The sequence below is a fragment of the Macrobrachium rosenbergii genome, chromosome 1 (assembly GCF_040412425.1).
Source record: "Macrobrachium rosenbergii isolate ZJJX-2024 chromosome 1, ASM4041242v1, whole genome shotgun sequence".
In the NCBI taxonomy this organism is placed as follows: Eukaryota; Metazoa; Arthropoda; class Malacostraca; order Decapoda; family Palaemonidae; genus Macrobrachium; species Macrobrachium rosenbergii.
This window is the reverse complement of record NC_089741.1, coordinates 58339238-58361303: the sequence shown is the minus strand read 5'-3', so window position 1 is coordinate 58361303 and position 22066 is coordinate 58339238. Positions and strand designations below refer to the sequence as shown.

General features: G+C 40.7%; 1 protein-coding gene across 1 annotated transcript in view; it reads right to left on the bottom strand.

The window, feature by feature from the left end:
- The window catches only part of LOC136840486 (golgin subfamily A member 2-like), a 142227-nt gene that overhangs the window by 6394 nt on the left and 113767 nt on the right, over positions 1 to 22066 (bottom strand). Inside the window, 4 exon segments of the mRNA XM_067107152.1 lie at positions 14879 to 14984; positions 15148 to 15275; positions 15412 to 15573; positions 18568 to 18728. Coding sequence (XP_066963253.1) covers positions 14879 to 14984; positions 15148 to 15275; positions 15412 to 15573; positions 18568 to 18728 — 557 coding nt within the window.

Sequence of the window (22066 nt, the reverse complement as noted above, 5' to 3'; positions counted from 1 at the left end):
GGTGAATGGAGTTGTTTGAAGCCATAATTTGCCATTGCTAGTCTATAATTTTTGGACTTCTTCCCTCCACTGGGACCCACACAAGAAGGCACATTACTACTATATCTACATATAAGTGTCCTATGTTAATAACATGGATATGCACTTTGAACTTCATATCTGCATTACCTAAGACTGTCAGTCTGCTAAGATCAGGCGCAACAATGAATTCCAAGCCTGACATGAGATTTTAACATTCACCTTGCCATTCACTCGAATTCTACAGGTGAGGCGGCATGTCATAAAATTTCACTATACATCTACAGTAGTCCTAAATATAGCTTACTGTAGATTGTATGACAACAATTTACTGCAAACAATAGTGCTTGTTTGCAATAAATTGTTACCATACACTCTGTCAGCTTTTACCATGGACTTCAATCATGGAATTCAGGCTAAAACGGCAAGCACTGGCGCAACTTCAGCTGTTAGGAACTAAAGAAAGTGAAAAGACGGAGGTGAAGTTGTTGGAGCAAGAAAATAATTGAGATAAAGTACAAAGGGTCTAAAAGTGAAACTGGGGGGGATGGAAACTACCCCGTTGCACTACGAAGTAATAGGTTGTTTAGCAAGGGTGAAGAAAGGAAGTAAAAGGCTACAAAGTGTGTGCAGCTAGGGAACAAAGGGACACTGCAAACACCTTTTAGTAATGCCTACAGTGCACTGTAAAAATTTCACTGATGACACTAACCCCCTACATGGTTGGGCAGCCAGACTGTAAAGTCCTTACATAAGACATAGTGCGGAAAAAGTATTGCCATTAGGATAAAAAAAAAAGCCAGTGCAACGAACCTTTAGTGCAGCCTATATTGTGCCATGTTAGGCAGACAATCACTAGCAAAACCACGAAACAATCTTTACAATATTATGGAAATAAATTAAAAGTAAGAATAAATATTGAATTAATGAAACCGAAGTTTGGTTTATTTAAAAAAAAAATTGTATACATGAGGAGGACCTGTTAGGACTCCATTACTTTATGGTGATCCATAACCTCGCAGCATTTTCATAGAATCATAGGCGCATAATATTTGGACTTTTTACTCAATTTTATTTCAAGTTACAAGTGGAATTACCAACAACTTTTCAAAAGGGTTTTTATGGTTTATAAATGCAAACTATCACCTGCTTTTATTCCTGTGAAATGGTATAAGTAACGTGGTGTATGTGGTCTTTTTCGTCACGAATATCATACCTTTTTTGTTTTACCACAAACACATCACTCATATATAACTTCCATTCATAGTCTTAAAATGGCCCAGAACACAAGTGTCTTATTTAACAGACGCAAGAGCAATGGTAGTCTAGTGCATGTGTCTCCATGTTTCTTAAGTCCACAGTATTCAAATGTCACCCTTATTGGGTGTTTGCAGCACTGTGAACAACTTGGCACTGCAAGACAGCTTAAAAAGTCATTTAAATCTGAATTGTTTTGTTCCTTTTTTTACAACTTTCATCTATTCATCTTCTATTCCATTAGCTGACAAGTAAATTAACAACAACTACCTTTGACAGGTGGAACTTCGCCAGTACGGAGGTCTATCTGCCTGCCTGTTAACAGTATTTTTTGCAAACAATTATCCTTGTCATATTGGAGAACATTGCTATCCTTCCTTCAGTTACTGTACTGCAGATACATTTTACTCTCTATTTTTTGTTCATATTTGCTATTCCTATAGTGATGGCAAGTTAGGGTGTTACTATATAAGTACTGTACTGTAGTCATAAAACAAATGATTTTCTGAAATGAGTCCTTATCTGTATTTTCTTAGTCTTAGTGTATATATTTACAGAGAAGTCTAGTTTAATTGTGCAAGGGGCAAGTCTGGTTTTCCTTACTATTTTGCATTTTTTTTACCGTCTAAATACTACAGAGCAGAAGTCATTAACTCTTGTGCATTGCATTATATATTTGTATTGGTATTGCTTTTTGTTTTCTACTGTAGTTACTCACTTGTATTTGTATTCTGGATTATTTTTTGACTTACAATTTGCTTTTTCTCTTGCCTTAACACAAACTTAGAAGAGAGTGCAGTGTATCCTGCTTTATGTGCCATGACTGGTCTTTGTCACAGTGGAGACTCTACTTTAGCAGGAGATCCTATAGGACGATAAGTGCCGGGGGGGATGCCACTGACAGCCTGTTCTCCTGTTTCTGAGGCTTCAATTCTGACTTCCTGGACTACAGGGAAATCTTATCTGGATTTTAAGAATCATTCCTCTTTGGATGTTGTTGCAGAAGGGCAACAGGTACATACTTGTAATTTTTGTAAACCTTCCTCTGCTGAAGTATCTTCAGCCTAACTGATAGATATTCTTGCCCTTATATGCTACCTTTGCATCAGACAATGGCTAACAAAAGAAGCTTCAGCAATGTCAAGTGTCTCTACATGAATATATGCAACAGTTAATTTATTCAACCCCTGTTGCAATGCCTCCACTTCCCCAGTCTACAGATTACTCTCTTCCAGTCTCCTGTTAAATGTGGTCTTCTTCCTCATACAGTCCAACCATTAAATGATGCATATGGAGGTCTGCAGTGTGGAAACAACCACGGCACACTGTGGTGCCTTTTGAAGGATTGCCTTCTCTCTCCAATGACAACTGAAGGAGTGCTTTCGCTCTCAGCAACTTCATTGTAATTGTACTCTGAGGTCCACAGCTGTCGCTGGGACCCTCAGGCCATCCTCGCTTCAAAACAAAAATCTACTTGACGCACCGGGACTCTCAGGAAACACAGATCCAGCACTCCTGATTCAAAAGATCTTTTTTGCATTTCTCAGAAGATACTTTATATCCTTGTCAGAACTGTAGTTGGTAATGTGTGTAAGACATTGCAAGCTTTCTAACCATATGTATTTGAAACCTCTTCCTGATTTGTATATGCTGTATAAAATTGTTGACCATTCTTCAGGTGTGAGAAAACATAATTTATCAATGTGCAGCACCCCAGACCGGGGAAACTTTGAGGTCGGCAAAATAAAAAAAAAAATCACATCAATGGAAAGAGAATGACACGTACATTCACTGTATAAATAAAAAAAAAATCTAAAAAATTTTCCCTACCTTCCACGAGAAGTTGAAAATGACTATTTACAACCCCTTGTGGGGCCTTATTTACAAGACAATCGTAAATTTTACAACTTATATATGTTTTTTCTAATAAATTTATTGTATTTTGTAAAATTATTATTAATGCTCACACAATATCAAAACAGATAAGAAATAAAAGCAGTAACAAATTTTTTGCATATTATTTGTAAAATATTCACGTAAATTTACGAGAAGGAAGATTCAGTAACTTTTTTTTTTACTTTTACATGCTTTTTCTAATATTTCTTTGCAAATTTCTTTGTAAAATTACATTTACAACCGACATTCTATCGTAAAAGACAAAAACAAAAAACAACAGCAACCCCTTCATATATTTATAAGCAAATTTACAAAAAGACTCATGTGAGAGAGAGAGAGATGCAGTACTTTCCCCCTTGAAGTCACAAGCATTACTGATACTGGCCTAACTCTCACGTCTGTATAAAAGTTGCCATTAGTGAATTTATAGCATATAGAAGTATTGGCACCTTTGTTTCGAATCATTATTACCGTAACAGTGGTGCGTAATTCTGCTTCACACTCAAGCTCAATCCATCCACCTCCCCAAATCTGTTTTACTTCACACTGAGAATCAATCCATCCCTTAAGGGTTAATGTCAAATTCTACTTTTCCACTTGCAAGAGTTCTTGACCTATCGGAGATTTTGTGTCAGATTAGATTACCTTGAACTTGTCTCTTACTCACGCCTCATTATACAGTACTGGTGACCCCAAAAACAAACGCTGCAAACACCGCCACCACCAGCCCATCCAGCGACAATGCAGCAGCAGCAGGCATCTGCCTACTGCCCTTCACAACCCACAACCCAGAGGCCTGGTTCTTCAGAGCGGAGACCATCTTTGGGTCTAAGAAGATCTGCAAAGCCGAAGCTGTCCTTGAGTTCCTCCCAGATGACGTCTTCAAGCAGATCGCAGAATGGCTCACCGTCCAACAGACCACTGTCACCTACGAAGAGCTGAAGGACCAACTAAGGTCATCCTTCAGCATGCCGCCCGCCCTCAGAGCTAGGAAATTCCTAGACAATGTAGGGACAGCAATAGGACCTTGTGAGAGAGGTCCTACTTACAAAATTACCCTGCCAAACAGTTGTGGCCATCCCCAACTCGTCAACCATGGACCTCAACAATTTCCTGAAGACCTAGTCCACAAGTTGATGGAGCCTACACGACCAACCATAGCAGCAGCTGCCCCACAGCCACAACAGCTGACTGTCACGAAGACGGACAACAATCCAGAGGGCCCTGCCGTCCCACTACATCACTACTGGTATAGAGGGATGAATAAATTTGTTTGTATCTAGCATTTCCCAACGTTTTGTGTGAGAGAGAGAGAGAGAGTTGTGAGTGGTTCGGTCGTTAGTTTGTTTACGGTGCTGTCTGTCTGTGCAAATGTCGAGGGAGTTTTTTTTTGGGTTTGAGTGAGTCTTGAGCTGAGTTCTGTGCAAGGCGGACATTGATGGTGGATTACTGTATGTTTCGTGAGTCGTGTGTTTTTCCGTTGGATGTCATTGTTGTCTGTGCATACGTCTCTTTCTTTTGCTCGTTTTTTTGGGTTGAAAGTCTGTTTTTTTAGGTTTTGTTTGTGTAATTTTGTCTACTGTGTTGGCGACCGTGGACACGTTCATCCATCTCCCAGTAACCGAGGATCAGAGTGAGTATTGTATGTGGTTATATGTTCTGTGTATCTGTGTTGTGTATTGTTTTTGTGTTTTTTAAATTCCGCCACATAATATTTGGCGCCCAACGTGGGGCAGCTGGTGTTGCAGCTGCAATTGAGATTAGTGGCTAGTAGTGTGACTGGAGGAAATGGAAGAGGAACTGGTGAGGTTGAGAGAGGAGTTGCAGCTGGCAAGAGAGGAGAATGGGAGGCTGAGGGGTGAGAATGAGGAGTTGAGGGAGTCAGTTGGAGGAGATGGGAATGCTAAGGAGTGCAAAGAAGAAATGAAAGGGAAATAAAAGAGTCAGAAGAGAATGGAAGACAGGATGGTAGAGAGGATGGATAAAAAGTTGGAGGGAATGATGAAAAGTGTGGAAGAAATGGTGAAAGGTATGTTCAAGGGTGTTTTTTTGGAGAAGGGGCTGTTGGAGGCAGGTCCTCTGGAACAGCGTGAAGGGGCAAGAGAGAAAGAAAAGGAGGAAGAAGTGAATGGAGCGTGAGTGATGAAAGTGATGTGGAAATAGGAAGTAGAAACGAAGAATGAGAGGCAGGGTAAGGAAAAGGGAATGAAAAGCAGGGGAAGGAACAGAGGGAAAGTAAGGATAAGTCAGGGGAAGAAAAAGGGAAGAAGGGAAAGGAAGAGGAAACTGGTAAGAAGGGGCAAGGAAGTGGGAAGGTAGGAAAGAAGGGAGAGGGTGAAGATACTAGTGATAGTGAGGTTGATGGAGGTGAATGGATAAAAGTGGATAAAAGAGGAAGAAGAAGAGTGTAATGAGTAAGATGAATGTAAGTCTTGAAGTGGACTCTTTGTATTCAGAAGAGGGTATGAAAGGACAGAGTGAAAGTAGCGAAAGTGAGGTGAAAGTGAGAAAAGAAGTGAGAAAGGCTATGTATGTGAGGAGAGTACCCCGGTGTGAAAGGTATAATGAGTATGGAAGTAGGGATGTGCATGATTTCTTTAGGGAGTATGAAAGGTTTGTCACGATAAGTATGGGAAAGTAAGAGAGTGTGGGCACGAGTTAGGAGAATATTGACTGGGTTTTGCTTGATATGTATAGGGTTATTATGAGTGTGGGAGATGTTGAGTATGACAAGGTGAAAGCTAGACTAGTTGAGCAAGCAGAGGCGTATGAAAGCGAGTGTTAAGTATAAGAGGAAGAATGAATTTGATGAGGCAAGAATGAAAGCTGGGAAACCTTGTCGCTGTATGTTTGTAGGCTGGAGACGTTGGCAAGGAAGAAGTTTGGGGATGATGGGATAGATGAATGTAAGGAGTTAATACGGAAGTTGTTAGGGACAGTGCCAGATGGAGTTAGAGAATTTGTGAACTTGAAGCGGAAGGAGAAGAAAAGATGGACAGTGAAAGGTTGACTTGAGGAGAAATTTTGGAAATTGTAGAAGATTATGAGCTTGACAGGGTTATAAAAGAGAGCAGAAGTGTAAGTGTAAGGGCTGGGGTAGATGAGAGTGCCAGAGTTTGGAAGCTTTAGGGATGCAGTGTTGAGGGCCCAATGAGAATGGCCGATAGTGTAATAGATAGGAGTGTAAGAACAAGTAATGTGGAGGTGCCAGTGAGGATGAATGGTAGGTTTGTAAAGGGAACAACGGGTTGGATGGGTTAGGGATAGTAGTGTACAAAGGGAAGGTTGGTGAGTGGAAATCGGCGAAGTGTTTTAGATGTGGAAAGGAAGGACATACAAAGAATGAGTGTAGGTGGGCTTTAGGAGGCGTGTTTCAGTGTGGGCAATCAGGACATTTGGTAAGTGAGTGTACGAAAGATAGGGGTTAAATGCTACAGGTGCGGACAGGTGGGTCATATTGCTAATGGTTGTAGGGGTACCAGTGAATGTAATATGTGGCAACTGTGGTAGAATGCGCATTATCGAGAATGTGTTCAGAACCGAGGCGAAGTGTGTCAATGTGGAACGGAAGGGCATGTATCAAGTGTATGTAGACGAAGAGGGTGACTGTGACAGCAAATTCGGGAAACTGAGTGTGAAAGGGGTTCAAATGGGTGGATCCTCCAGGATGCAAGCGGTGCGTGATGCATGTGCGTGAGGGTTGTTGCATGAGGATCAGCAATTGGTTTTGATAGAGTATGGTAGGAAACGTAAGAAAGGAAGAACTTAAGTGAGCGGAATGATCGTAAGTTGTGTGATAGGGTGTGGTGCCAAAGTGAAAATGAGTGATAAAGCGTGTAATACATATGAATGGGATGGTATGAATAGAGCGATAGCATATGCGGGTTTGATATAACTGAGTTGACTGAACGTGTAGGGGTGAGTGAGCGGTTGGAGGTGAAGCGAAAGTGTAAGAGTAAGAGGCGTAGCAGTGATAGACAGTGATTGAAAGCATGAATGAATCGTTGCAAGAATTGGAAAGGTCAATGAGCGAATGGGATGGGTTAGTTGAAGAATTGGGGAGGTATTTGGGAACGAGTTAGAGGGTATAGATGAGATTGTGGATGAAATTGAGAGTGGTAATAGTGAAGAAGATAGCGTGAATCTGAGAGAATGGAGGAGAAGATGTGAATTTGAATGTTGCTGGAAGAGAGTGATTCTGAGAGAATGATTGCGTGCCCATGAAACGCGATCTAGAGGACCTGCTAGTGAGCATCCGTGGGTGTTGCGTAAGCGATTTGAATGCAGTGTGAAAGGTGTTGGTTGGGAAATGCTAAAAAGGGGAGAATTATAGAGGATGAATAAATTTGTTTGTATCTAGCATTTCCCAACGTTTTGTGTGTGTGAGAGAGAGAGAGAGAGAGAGAGAGAGAGAGAGAGAGAGAGAGAGAGAGTGTAATTGTCGTTGTGAGTGGTTCGGTCGTTAGTTTGTTTACGGTGCTGTCTGTCTGTGCAAATGTCGAGGGAGTTTTTTTTTGGGTTTGAGTGAGTCTTGAGCTGAGTTCTGTGCAAGGCGGACATTGATGGTGGATTACTGTATGTTTCGTGAGTCGTGTGTTTTCCGTTGGATGTCATTGTTGTCTGTGCATATGTCTCTTTCTTTTTGCTCGTTTTTTTTTGGGTTGAAAGTCTGTTTTTCGGTTTTGTTTGTGTAATTTTGTCTACTGTGTTGGCGACCATGGACACGTTCATCCATCTCCCAGCAACCAAGGATCAGAGTGAGTATTGTATGTTGTTATGTGGTTATATGTTCTGTGTATCTGTGTTGTGTATTGTTTTTGTGTTTTTTTAAATTCTGCCACACTGGAGCTCCAGATGGAAAAACAAACTTAAATACAAGCCCAAAACAGAAGAACGTCCGAAGGGCATTTGTTTCTACCACTGGAGGTTTGGGAGCGAAGCCCAAGAATGTGAAAATGATTGACGCATGTCAAAAAACATGCAAAAGAGTTGCAGCAGTGACCCAACAAAATAAATGTCAGTGGTGAGCAGACCGGTTGCCTTGCAAGAGACACCGCACTTGCTTTCTGCTGTCTTTCTTCCAGGTACAGGAAAAAAGATGTGACATGTTTTTTCATTATACAGTAGACGAAACATCAAATATGGAGTTCCTGGTTGACACCGGAGCATTCAAATCATTCATGCTAGCCAACCCGCACCAATGCCTCCATCCAACCCCCCGCACCCTACAAGCATCCACTGCCAATGGAGTCCTGCTGAAAATATATGGGAAAAGACCATGAAACTGTCGTTCAGGGGGGAAACAGTACAACTCGACATTTGTCACAGCAGACATAACAATTGCACTTTTAGGAGCAGACTTCCTAAAAGCCCACGACATGCTGGTAGACATAGTGAAACAGCAGCTGATCACACCACCCATCCCCGTAGCCCCACTCACGCCGACTCCAGCACCAGAAATAAGTTGCCTCCTACAGGAATTCCTGGAGGCATTTAAGGACAACCTGACCAAACCTGCAAAACACCAAGTCCAACACCATATAGTCACTGAAGGTTCCCCAGTGCACGCCCTATTTAGACGTTTGGCCCCAGAAGAACTCTCCTACACCAAACAAGCCTTCCGGGACATGGAACGGGCAGGAATATGCCAAAAAGCCTCCAGCCCCTGGGCATCTCCCCTACACATGGTATCAAAACCTGACGGCACATGGTGACCCTGCGGTGACTACTAGACTCAACATCAAGACAGTACCTGGCAGGTACCCACTGCCGAACATCGCTGACATAACCAACCAGATGGAGGGTGCCACAATATTTACAAAGATCGACCTGTTGAAGGGATACTTCCAAGTCCTGGTCGCAAAGGAGGACAGGAAAAACGGCCATTATCACCCCCTTTGGCACATACACCTTCAACTACAGCTGCTTTGGCCTTCGAACTCAGGTGTGACCTTCCAACATCTGATGTACGAAATCCTGGACAACCTACCCTTCTGTGTTGTTTCCGTCAACGATATACTGATATTCAGTCCCAACATCAAACAACAAATGAGACATCAGGCAGGTCCTGCAAATACTTAAAGAAAACAGACTTATAGTCTAAAAAGACAAATGCGAATGGGCAAAACCTGTAGTGGAATTCCTGGGCCACCAAATAAGCCCTGACGGTGAAAAGCCCATCCCAGCGAAGATGCAAGCAATCACCGATTTCCCAAAACCAACAACAATCAAAGCAGTCCAAGAATTCACAGGGATTATTAACTATTATAACTGTTTCATACATAACCTTGCTGAAGTAAGGAAAACCTAAATATTATGTTGGTATGAAAAACAAGATAAAGCCTTCACACTAGCTAAAAAAGCAATCACCTCTGCTGCCACACTAATCTTTTCCTTTACCCTAACGACATACGTGAGTAGCACAGTGATGAGCATGGTACTTGAACAAGACACAGATGATGGTCGTCGCCCATTGGCATTCTTCAGCAAGAAGATTGCCAGCCGAACAAAAGTACTCCACGTTCGACCGAGGTACACTGGCAGTCCACAGAGCCATCTGCCACTTCCAACACATCTAGAAGGATGACAATTCATGGTGCAGATGGACCTCCAACTGTTGGTACACGCTTTCACCAAAAGCGAAGTGGGTGGTCAGCAAGACAGCAGCATCACTGAGTGTCAATAGCAGAATATTCTTCTACCATCAGGTACTTAAAGGGTTCTCCCAACAACGTGGCAGATACCCTTTCCTAAAGCTCCATCAACACTGTCCAGGTAAGGATATCATATCTCGAAGTAGCATTGGCCTAGAAGGGTGACGTGGACTTACAGTGACTTTGGCAGGAGAACCACGCCCTTATGTGGAGCGACCTATCCATCAATGATGGAGAGACGACCATCTTCTGCGAGATGGATACTGGAGGCCCTCGCCCATATCTACCGTTAGGGTTGAGAAAGAAAGCCTCCAACCTCGCTCACAACCTGTCCCACCCATCAGGCAGATCCACTGCCTGAACCTTGTCGGAGCAGTACATCTGGTGGAGAATGAAAGCAGGCATCAAAGAGTGGGCAAGAGAATGTCTCCCATGCCAAGTATAAAAAATAACGAGACACAAAGAGACAGGGATAGGAGAATTCCAGACAACACAGCAACGACTGGCTCACATACACATCAACATAGTGGGACCCCTGCCACCCTTCGAGGGGTACAGGTGTGTCTTCATGATCACTGACAGGGGCACCAGATGGCCAGAAGCAATACCAGTAAGGCAGCAGACAGCACAGATTTGTGTGAAAGCACTACTGTAATAGACTAGGTCAGCAAGCTCAGAGTACTGCAGTACATAACAAGCAACAGAGGAGCCAACTTCAATTCCACCTTATGGAGCTCCCTCGCTGCCAGCCTCAGGACAAAACTCACTCACACAACAGCATACAACCCGGAAGCAAACGGCATGGTGGAGCGGCTGCAGCGCTCCCTCAAATCAGCACTTAACGACGGAGAGACGACCATCTCCTGCCAGATGAGTTCTGGACGCCTTTGCCCATACTTACCGTTAGGGTTGAGAAAGAAAGCCTTCAACCTCACTCACAACCTGTCGCCCCCATCAGGCAGATCCACCACCCAAACCTTGTCGGAGCGGCACATCTGGTGGAGAATGAAAGCGATCCACCACCCGAACCTTATCGGAGCGGTACATCTGGTGGAGAATGAAAGCGGACATCAAAAAGTGGGCAAGAGAATGCCTCCCATGCCAAACATAAAAAATAACTAGGCACACAGAGACGGGGATAGGAGAATTCCAGACAACACAGCAACGACTGGCTCACATCCATGTCGGCATCATGGGACCCCTGCCACCCTCCGAGGGGTACGGGTATCTCTTCACGATCATCAACAGGGACACTAGATGGCCAAAAGCAATACCAGTAAGGCAGCAGACAACAGAGAGTTGTGTGAAAGCACTACTGTAATAGATTAGGTCAGCAGGCACGGAGTACCACAGTACTACATAAGTGACAGCTCCTCTAACTTCACTTCCACCTTATGGAGCTCCCTCGCTGCCAGCCTCAGGACAAAACTCATTCACACAACAGCATACAACCCAGAAGCGAACGGCATGGTGGAGCAGCTGCACTGCTCCCTCAAATCACCACTCACCACCAGATGTCAAGGCGAGAGTTGGAGAAGGAACTACTGTGGGTCTTGCTGGGATTAAGAATAGCCCTGCACGCAGCATTCAATGCATTGCCAGCAGAAGCACTCTACGACCAAGCGTTGACAATACCGGTAGACGTTTTTCAAGACATGACAGAGCCCATGACTCTTCCAGACATCCACAGAGCATTGGAAAACATCATGCCGGTGAAGACAACATATGACAGAGCAAGAAAAAAATACAGGTAGTCCTCGGTTATTGGTGGGGTTCTGTTTCTGAGGGTGTGATGATAACTGAAAATTGCTGCTAACAAAAAATTGGCGATTTTGGCAATTTTCGGGAGTTATCGGCGCCAAAAAGCGCCGATTTTTGGTTATCGGTGCCTCTGTTAGGTATGCATCAGCGCCAATACCCAATTATCAGTGCCGATGACCAGAAATCGGCGATTTTCGGCCCGAAAATTGCCGATTTTCGTCGCTAGACAAGCCCCATAAAACCGGATCGCTGTTAACTGAGCCCACCGTTAACCGGGGACTGCCTGTATGTCCCTGAAGATCTTAAAACAGCAAAGTATGCGTTCATAAGAATAACCGCATACAAACCGCCCACCTCTCTCTCCAGCCTACTCGGGACCACACCGCATACTAAAGCATGGGAAAATCACCTGGGTCTCCACCAACAGGTTAAAACCAGCCTATATCCCAGACTACGACCCACTCCCCTAGGCTTACTTTTGGGGAGGGAGTACTGTGAGGTCCAGACCTGTCCCCGGGACCCTCAGGCCATCCTCACTTCAAAACAAAAGTCTACATAACACACCGAGACTCAGGAAACACAGATCCAGCACTCCTAATTCAAGCGATCTTTTTTTGCATTTCTCAGAAGATACTTTATGTCCTTGTCAGAACTGTAATTATTAATATATGTAAGGCATTGCAAATTTTCTAACCCTATGTACGTATTTGAAACCTCTCCCTAATTTATGATAGAATTGTTAACCATTCTTCAGGTGTGAAAAAACACATCTGACTGTTTAAAGATGTCCCTCTGTTTTCCTCTAATTTCAAATTCTACTTTTCTGCTCGCAAGAGTTCTTGACCTGTCAGAGATTTTGTGTAAAAAAATTGGAACACCTTGAACTTGTCTCTTACTCATGCCTCATTATAGCACAATATATTCAGCACAACTTGAGTAAGGATTATTGTTCAAGGCATGGTAAGGACAGGCAACTTGACTGAGAATTCATCAAGACCAGCCTGTGAAACATGAGTGGTGCCAGTCAGCACTCACACCAATGCATATCAAAATGACAGGAGCATCATTGCACAGGTGCCAAGATCTGCAGCAGTTATAGTGCTTGGCTGAGCCACCCTACCACAGGAATGCAGGACCAAGACCATACAAGTGAAAGGGGCTACAACCTGGCCCAAGGACAGTGGAATCAAAAGTGAGCTGTTGCTAGTGACCTTGGCAGACAGCAAGTTATCTTGCAATCTCAGTGGCACAGGAGTCAGAAGCCTTGACTGTGATTTAAAAATGCTTTGTACTGGCACAAACCACATGGGTTAAATCATCAAATCCTTCCTTCCTAGGCAGCCTACTGATAGATAAGACCACGGCCCTTATTCTTTTGATGAATAAAATGAATGAATGAATGTTTTTTGTTCATTACTTCAATGGGTGACAATTAATGAATTCAGAAACTGAGATTTTACAGCACCCTTGGTCTCTGACTCACGACTTCTTAGGGTTGTTCAAGGTGGAACAAGAGATGATGATGTCCTCTGCTAGGAATTAGCATAACTAATGCAATTATAGCAGAATTTGGCAGGAAAATGGACAAGACTCTAATTGTTTTTACTTTCAATGAGGAAACAACAGTGTTTCTACAGACCAGTGAGGTCAAGCCCCTTTTCTGATGATGCTGGACTGGATTTGAGCATTTTTAAAACATAAAGGCAGCAGAAATAAGGAAGGAGGTTTTGGCTGTAGAACCTAGGATGGATCCAACCCTGGATGATGCATTGACCTGCCCATGGCCAACACAATACAGTAGTGTCCATCCTTGCAGATGTAATGGATCTCTCAACAGGCAGTTTCAAACAAGGAATATGAACAGCTTATATCTGAACCACACATTTTCACCCTTCCAGACCAACAGCTGTGAAAATTTTATAGCATGTAATGTTGATAAAACTTGGCATGCCAACCTCCTGTGGGTACTGAGATTTACAGAAGCAGGGATGGGCATTCTGTCATGTCCCCCCCCCCCCCCGCCTGAGTTCATGGCAACTGGGTCTTCGGTGTGTAACCAGTACACTGATCTGTCAAGTGGGACCAAGATGTGAAAGGTGGGCAAAGACATTAAACAATGTCACTAAAGCTAGGAGAATAGTGGTGGCTCTTGGCTGAACTTCAATCCTCCCCTTTAGATGGTACTGAACCAAAGCCATTGCCCTTATTGCCACACCTCAGACTTTTTCCCATCCCTGACTATCTTCTTTGCCATCACTGTTATAACTGCAGGTTGCAGCATCATCAGCAACTTCATCATAAACATCTGCTGCTGCCTCATAACCACCTCCATTTCACCAAGTGCTGCCTAACCATCATTAACATGGCCCTCTTCTGGCTCTTCATCACCTCCTGGTAAAGGCTGTGAAGAGTTTAAGATTTAGCTTTCCTTTTCAGAGGGTAGAACATGTCCCATTTCTAAAGTAAGTTAGCCTAATACTGAACTGTACAATATTTTTAGAATTTGTTATTCTGTGGATTATGAAAATTTTAATTTTTTTCATCAAAATTATAATGCCTTCTTGTAACATTAACACAACTAAATGTACTCTTATCACCAAGTGTGTAGCCTAATGTTGGACTGAATATTCAGCACAGTGGCTGAAAGTAACAACCCAAGTTGTGAATGGTTACTTCTTTATCAAATTATGTTTTTTCTATACCTATTATTACTGCAGCAGGACACAGTCTGTAATATGTTTACAGTATGCAGTGCAGTATTTAATACAGTGCAATGCACAGCACATAAATTTTGTACAGTATTTGAATGTGAACTTTTACAAGTGTGAATTACAGCCACTGAACTAGGCTTTATAGCCAAGGAGTGGTAAAATATGCTTTTCTGCAACAAAAGTATTCTGTGCAGTTCTCTGCTGCTGTCTTAAATGTTGATGTACTATTGCATTAACTGAAATCCTATCAATTATAAATTTTTGAAAAAATATGAGGAGAATTAAGTATAAAAACTTTTGGCTGACCATTCCTTTAAGTATATTATAATGATTAATATAGTACCTATAGAGTGGTTTTCCTACACACAACAGACTGTTCCCAAATATGGTAACCTAGGAACCCAGTTTACCTATGTTAGTGGCAAACAATATTTTTCATGATGATAAAAGTCAAACTGAAGCTTTTCTGAAAGATGTTCTGAAAAGGTTAAACTAGCTTTGAAGATGAGCAAGCATCAACAGTATTCATGATCCACTCCTTGGCTACTATTTAAGAAGGTCCTTTGACCCAAACATACTCACCTATCACATTAGTCAATGGAGTTGGCTGCTGTTTAATGACAGTTTCCATTTTCATTAGCTGTTGTTGATCATGACCTTTTTCTTGGGCTAGTGAGGCCATTAGTTCCTGCAATAATTTCAAGTGATAAGGTGTTAATGATATAAAATGTAATGAAAATATATATATAGTACATCAAACCAAAGTTTCTGTTCTAAATGTACTTAAATATCTAAGAAAATCACCGTTAATATTATTCTACGAATACTGTATATAATATAAACACATTTACCTGTAGAGTAGCTAGCTTTATCTTCATTTCCTCTCTTTCATGTTTGAGGCTGGACAACTCAAGCTCTCGCTCTCTTGCCTGCTGCTTCATTACGCCCCGCTGAAACTGATATATTGTAATGTAGTCACCTGAAACAGAGATAACTTATCAATGAGTAAATATAATAATTTAACTTAACAAAATGGCATGCAAAGGTTATTTTTCACAGGACATGACCAGTGTGTTTCTAAACTATCAATAATTTCAGAAAAAAATTCTACTGACCTATAGAGTCATTTTCAACTTGTAACTGCTGTATAATATGCTCTAGGTTTTGCTTTTCATCACTCAACTCTGCAACCTTGTCCATGCTACGACTGAACCGCTTCTCCAAGGCCTCATGAGCTTCCTTTAAATTCGTGAATGCCTCAGGGTTCAATTCCGCAGCTGTAAAACAAAGTATTTTCTTCAAAGAGCTGATCTTACTTCAGTGAAAACAATAATTTTTTAATAAGAAACCATAAGCTTAAAGCATCAGGCAAGCTTCTCTGTGTTATACCAATATGACAAATCCATCACAATAACTGTAAATTCTTCCAGTTATAAAGGGAGCATTAAGCTATTACTTAGAGTTATAACTAGAAAGGCTTTCCAGTGTAAAGCATTGTGTAAGAACAGTGGAACTAAACTGTTTAGAAATAAGGAAAGTGCTACACAAAAGGAGTTTCATCAAAACATTTCTTATTCAAAACAAGCATGAAAGATGAAAGTCACACACTTGAAACCTCTGGACATAAACTACTAAGAGTATCTATGAAAATCTGTCAAATTCTTTCCTTTCTCTCTTATTATGTATTCTTATTTCAAAGTAAGCTTTAATAAAAATAATACCCCTTGATGAACTTATTAATGCTGTGGAATAGATCATTGAATTTACAGGAAAATGTTCTCAGAATTATATGCAAGCTGTGGCCTCAGTAAGTGATGGTACAAATATCTCTCTCTCTCTCTCTCTCTCTCTCTCTCTCTCTCTCTCTCTCTCTCTCTCTCTCTCTCTCTCTCTCTCTCTCTCTCTCTCTCTCTCTCTCAATTACAGGTTTTGATAAATTTAATATCCCATATAAAATGTGACTGATATTTCCTTAATCAGTAAATACTGTATAGAGAATCACATGCTTACACAAGGTTTCAGTGACTGACATACTAGTGCTCAAGTTAAACAACAGCTTATAATGTGTTTTGGAATGTGTAATGATTTTGCAAACTTTTGCATACCATGCCAAATAATGTCCACTAATATATTGTTAGTAGGCTTAAAATTGCAATACTATGTCAGTGAGAGAGAGAGAGAGAGAAAGAAAGAAGAAGAAGAGAAGAGAAAGAAATGTGTGTGTGTGTGTGTGTGTGTGTGTGTGTGTGTGTGTGTGTGTGTGTGTGTGTGTGTGTGTGTGTGTTTTAGGCATAATAATCTCTGAAAAATAGAAAAGATACCATTCTGAAGTTTTATAATCTGATCAATACTATTGTAATGTCCTATTGTCATTGTCAAACTTTATAAACATTATTTTACCCAATAAGTAAACATTTAATACATAAAGTTTCCACTGAACATTGAAATTGATTTTGTGAAATTCAGGCATTCAAGCCAAGCACTGGGACACTTTTGGCCATTCAGGACCTAAAGCGGTGAAAAGAGGGAATTGGAGCGTTTGGTAAGCAGATTACGAAATACACAAAATGAAAGCGACCAAGTGAAAGGATCTGCAGGTGGGACTGGAAGAAAACCCCAGCTGCACTAGATAGTTCAGTTAGAGAGGCTGGACAACCAGGTTGAAGAAAGGAAGATGGAATTGGTATAATGTAAAATGGTATAAAGTTAGTGCTGTTTAGGGCCAAAGGGATGCTGCAAATACCCTAATGCCTATAGTGCAGCACATGAGGGGCACTGATGGGCCTACCGCCTACGGGGTTGAACACTGAAATGGACAACACAGATTTAAGCATAAAAGTTAGTCAAGAATTGAATGATTGAAAGGTAGCCATTCATTTTTAAACTGTCATTTGTGTATTCATTGTGTAGATGCACTGTTGTATTTAAGAATCCTTTTCTAATAGCATTGTTTGTATTAAGGAATCCTTTTCTAATATTCACATTTACATCATTAATAATTAAAAATTACTGTACTACAGTTGAAAACTAATTGATAAACATGAACATGCCCTATTGTATATATATGAAAATTAACTTCATTTATAAGGCCTGCAAATAAAAGAATTAATCCTCTATAGGCGAGCAAGATATCTGTTATTAAATTAAAACTTACCAAGGTTTGGGTGTTTTACTTTTACATAAATTAATCTAAAGCTAGCATAACATGCATATAAGAACACAGTAACAGGTTGGGAGGGTGTGGGAAAGAGGAGAGGAGGGCATGCTTTGGCCAACTCTGACTTGGAGCTTTCTTGTGTATGGGCAGATTTGGATGGAGTTTGATATACCTTTCTATGACAACAATGGTGTTTATTTTTTACACAAAACAAATTACAGGGTCCCTGGTTAACGGCGGGCTCGGTTAACAGCGATCTGGTTTTATGGCGCATGTCTAGCGACGAAAATCGGCAATTTTCAGCGCCGAAAATCGACAATTTCTGCTTATCGGCGTCAATAATTGGGTATTGGCGCCGATACATACCTAACAGAGGCACCGATACCAGAAATCGGCGCTTTTTGGCGCCGATAATCCGCGAAAAAGCGCCGAAATCGCTGATTTTCGGTTAGCGGCGATTTTCGGTTATCATCACACCCTCAGAAACAGAACCCCGCCAATAACCGGGGACTGCCTGTAAAGTATATATCACAGAGATATGGTCATATGCCTGCTGCCTACTGGGAGTGTGGATTAGTGAGGGTGGGAGAAAGATTAGTGTCTGCATAGACCACACACTGAAATGGATTTTTCAGTTTATGGATGGACTTGAATGGATTTTCATTGGTAATGGTGGTTTATTGTTTGGGAGATTCTCTTATACATCACTTATGAGTAATTCTCTTTTTACAGCAAGTATGATTCCTCATAGATGCTATAATGATGGGACTCTACTTGACAAGAGTAAAAATGGCACTAGGGTCTCATACATATGGAAAGAAATTACCACTTCAAATGGTAGCGGCTACTGGATCATGGGACATTTACTCCATTTACTTGGCCAAAATTCCACACATCAAGTTCACAAAGCTTTTGAATTTGATAGCAATTACATAATGCAGTACAGTCCCAAGGAAGCAATAGATTTCCAAGATGATCATGAGATAACAAAAAACATCATGGATAAGTAAAATCTGAATTTATAATTCCTGTTTGAAATCACTACAGCTGTACAATGGTATGGAAGAAATTAAACTGAAATTATGATTCTGTGCAAAATGACACTGTAATGTACCTGGTGATGCAGGATCAGACATCTCTCCTTCAGCCTTTGGTGTGTTTCTCTTACTTCTCTCCTCTTCTAAGTGTGTTTTCAACTGATTTCTTTCTGCTTCTAACTCATTCACATATGTTGTGAGGTTTGCTACTTTCAAAATCAGTTCTTTGTTGGCTGATTAGGAAAAAGACAAAGAATGATTAAAATCAATGAACAAAGTTCAAATAAAGATCACTGTAACACTAGAACAGGAATATAAATGAATATATCCACATTTAATTAAATGTCAGAAGAATAAATGAACCCAAAACTTTTGACAAAGATTTACGACCTGGATATTGTAACTGTGTTACGATATCAAAGAAATTGTGAAAATCACTTTGGCATCAATAAACATGTGGTGTATTCTCTTTTCTAAATGTAGCTGAAAATTTTATCTTTTATTTGTTATACAAGACTTCTCAATATTCTTTGCAGTACCTCAAAATACTTCCTAAATAGTAATAAAAGAGAGGTTCAGAATAGAGTAGCAGGAAGTGATCTTGCAATGTTGGTTGAGAAATCTGACAGATTTACATTCATAAATAATTTTACACAATAAAAAACCATGTCATGAGGAAATAACTGATTAATCTATGGCCTAGTAGGTGACACTGCAATTAACTCTTTGCAATAATGAATATGAATAAAATAAACAATATACTGAACATACCATGAATGTTGGTACTTTAGATATTCTATATTTCCCAATGTATTTAGAGTGACAAGATATATTCAACAGACAATAATTTTCACATTTTCCAGTATACTATAGTATGCATCTGTCTGAATACCACAAAACTGAATAAGATGAAAGAATCTACCAGTACGTATACAAAAGAAAAATGCAGAGTTGGACAGATCAATACAGGCAGTCCCTGGTTATCGGCGGGGATTCTGTTCTGAGGGTGTGACGATAACCGAAAATCGCTGCCAACAGAAAATCGGTGATTTTTGACACTTTTTCGGCAATTTTGGGGGTTTATTGGTGCCGAAAAGCACCAATTTTCAGTTATTAGCACCTCCATTAGGTATATATTGGCGCCGATAAGCAGAAATCGGTGATTTTTGGCGCCAAAAAATGCAGATTTTCGTCGCTAAGCAAGCCCCGTAAAACTAGATCGCCATTAACCGGGGACTGCCTGTATACAACTTCAGTGGACAGTCTTCTTATGCTCATTTTGGGGAATGCCATTGTAACTACAAGCCTTTTCCAAGGCTTTTGCTATTTCAATACACAGTAAACCACCTGTATTCACAGGGGATGCGTACCACACCCCCTGCAAATGGCTAGAACCCACGAATATTTAGAGCCCTTCTAAAAACACTTAGAACTCCCTATTTTGATAGTTCAAACACACAAAAAAAGGGAAAAATGTTTATACAGGCATTATCCTACTTACGATGGGGTTAGTTTCCAAAAAAAAAAACCATCTTTTGTTGGAAAAAACGTATCTCGAATATAGCTTAGCCTACACTAGGGTATTCGGTACCATGTATACATATATGGTAGCCTAGCCTACACTATAAAGTATACTCTATGCATACACGGTATAGTAATTATTAATAACAGCTAATTCTGGAGGTTCATGGAGAGTGACTTATGATAATTCAATACAAAGGGAAATTGAATAACAAACAAGAATAGCTTAGCCTACACTATGGTATATCGTATACGTATATGGTAGCCTAGCCTACATTATACTGTACTCTATATTCACGTCATATTATACAAACATCAACATAACGAACATGCATCTTTTCCATGGATCTTTTAAAATGTTATGCCTTAATTCACTGTATTCAATAATATTGTACATACAGAATTCTTATATTGCTTTTGTATTATAAACTGCCATCATAGCGATCAATATTTTGGTTTGGAAATCGTTTACGCGGTGTTTATTTTGCCGCATTGAACTCAGTTCAGAGCTCTTTTCTTGCTTCTAATTAGCGTAAATGAATCTCTAGATACTTTATTTATATGGGGCAATGTTATTTTTCGTTATACAGTACAAAAGGTTTTTAAGTCGAAATATAACTTAAATACGCCTCATTGTGAAATTAATTTAGTTGTTTTTTGTTAATAGATGAAGTTGGTCGTTTGGGGGCGTTTGTTTTGTGTAAAAACAATCATGATTCCGTTCGCTATTTTCACTTGATTTCATCATAATACGAGCTTCATGTTTTTATCCTTTATCGTTATAAAAATAGCAGTAAGTGTTATTTCAGCCCAGTGGTTTTGATTAAAATACTTTCTCTCCAATTTTAATTACCGAATTTCATCCATGTTGCCGATGCACGATAATTTATAGTCATTAGCAGCTTGAACATTGTTTTCTCAGCTTCAGGTACAACTTGCAGCAAAAATTCAGCGGTATATTTCCTTGCCGATCTTTTATCCATAACGAATAAGGGTATAATGTAAAAAAGGGATTTTGACAAAGGAAAAATCTATTTCTGAGAAGGTCCCGTGTCACCGGTGAAATTCCATTACAGCCACAATTTCTAGGTATAACCTTGCTAGATATACCAGAAAAAGAGCTTTCAGGAAAGCTGGGGTTACTACCCCCAGTCGAGCGTCTTCTAGAAGGCGTCGGTATAGGAGGGTGAGTGAATACCACTACCACGAAACCTACTCGAAAGATCTCTCTTATCAAAACCCCGAACAGAGCGGTGAGCCGTTACAGCCCCACACAAACACCCGCCAGGAGACGGCGACACCAGCGCCACCTACCTCATTCCATGCTAGCACTAACCCCAGACTTGGCATGTGCAAGAGGGGGGGAGAGTACTAGGTGATTCAGGGAGGTCACCGGGTGACACGGGACCTTCCTCAGAAATAGATTTTCCTTTGTCAAAATCCCTTTTCTGAGTCCAGTCCGTGTCAGCCGGTGAAAATCATGATAGAGAATCATGCCAAGGCTGCAACTACCAGGAAAAAGAAATGGGGGTAATCTGAAGAAAAGGCAAAAAGTTTACAAAATAATTTTAATTAAGCAATCTCTTCCGTGAGCAAGAATATTAAGACTAAGGCATACTAAATCTAAGGCACATCAAAAAACTTAATACTATGAAGCATGGGGAGGTCCCGACACGACGGAGAAAGAGGCCCCAAAACCTTAAAATTACTTAAGCAAGGTGAAACATGAAAAAGCGCACAAAATAACTGCAAATATAACCTTAATACTATACACGTAAACTTATTCTAAACACGTAAGAGACAAAATCAATGAGCATTAACATATACATATATCTGGGGTAAGTGGAGGCCAAATAAAAACTGTCCAGTACCCATAAGAAAAACAATCATGGCATGTCAGATTACACTTTTTTCCATCAACAGGTACAAGAAACATCAATATGAGGAGCCAGGCAGTGAGGTATAATCAACCAGGAGAATAAGCAAAAAAGTAAATGAGGCAGGCGGGCGGGGAAAGGAAAGGACAAGGATATGATTAATTAAGGTGGGGAGATG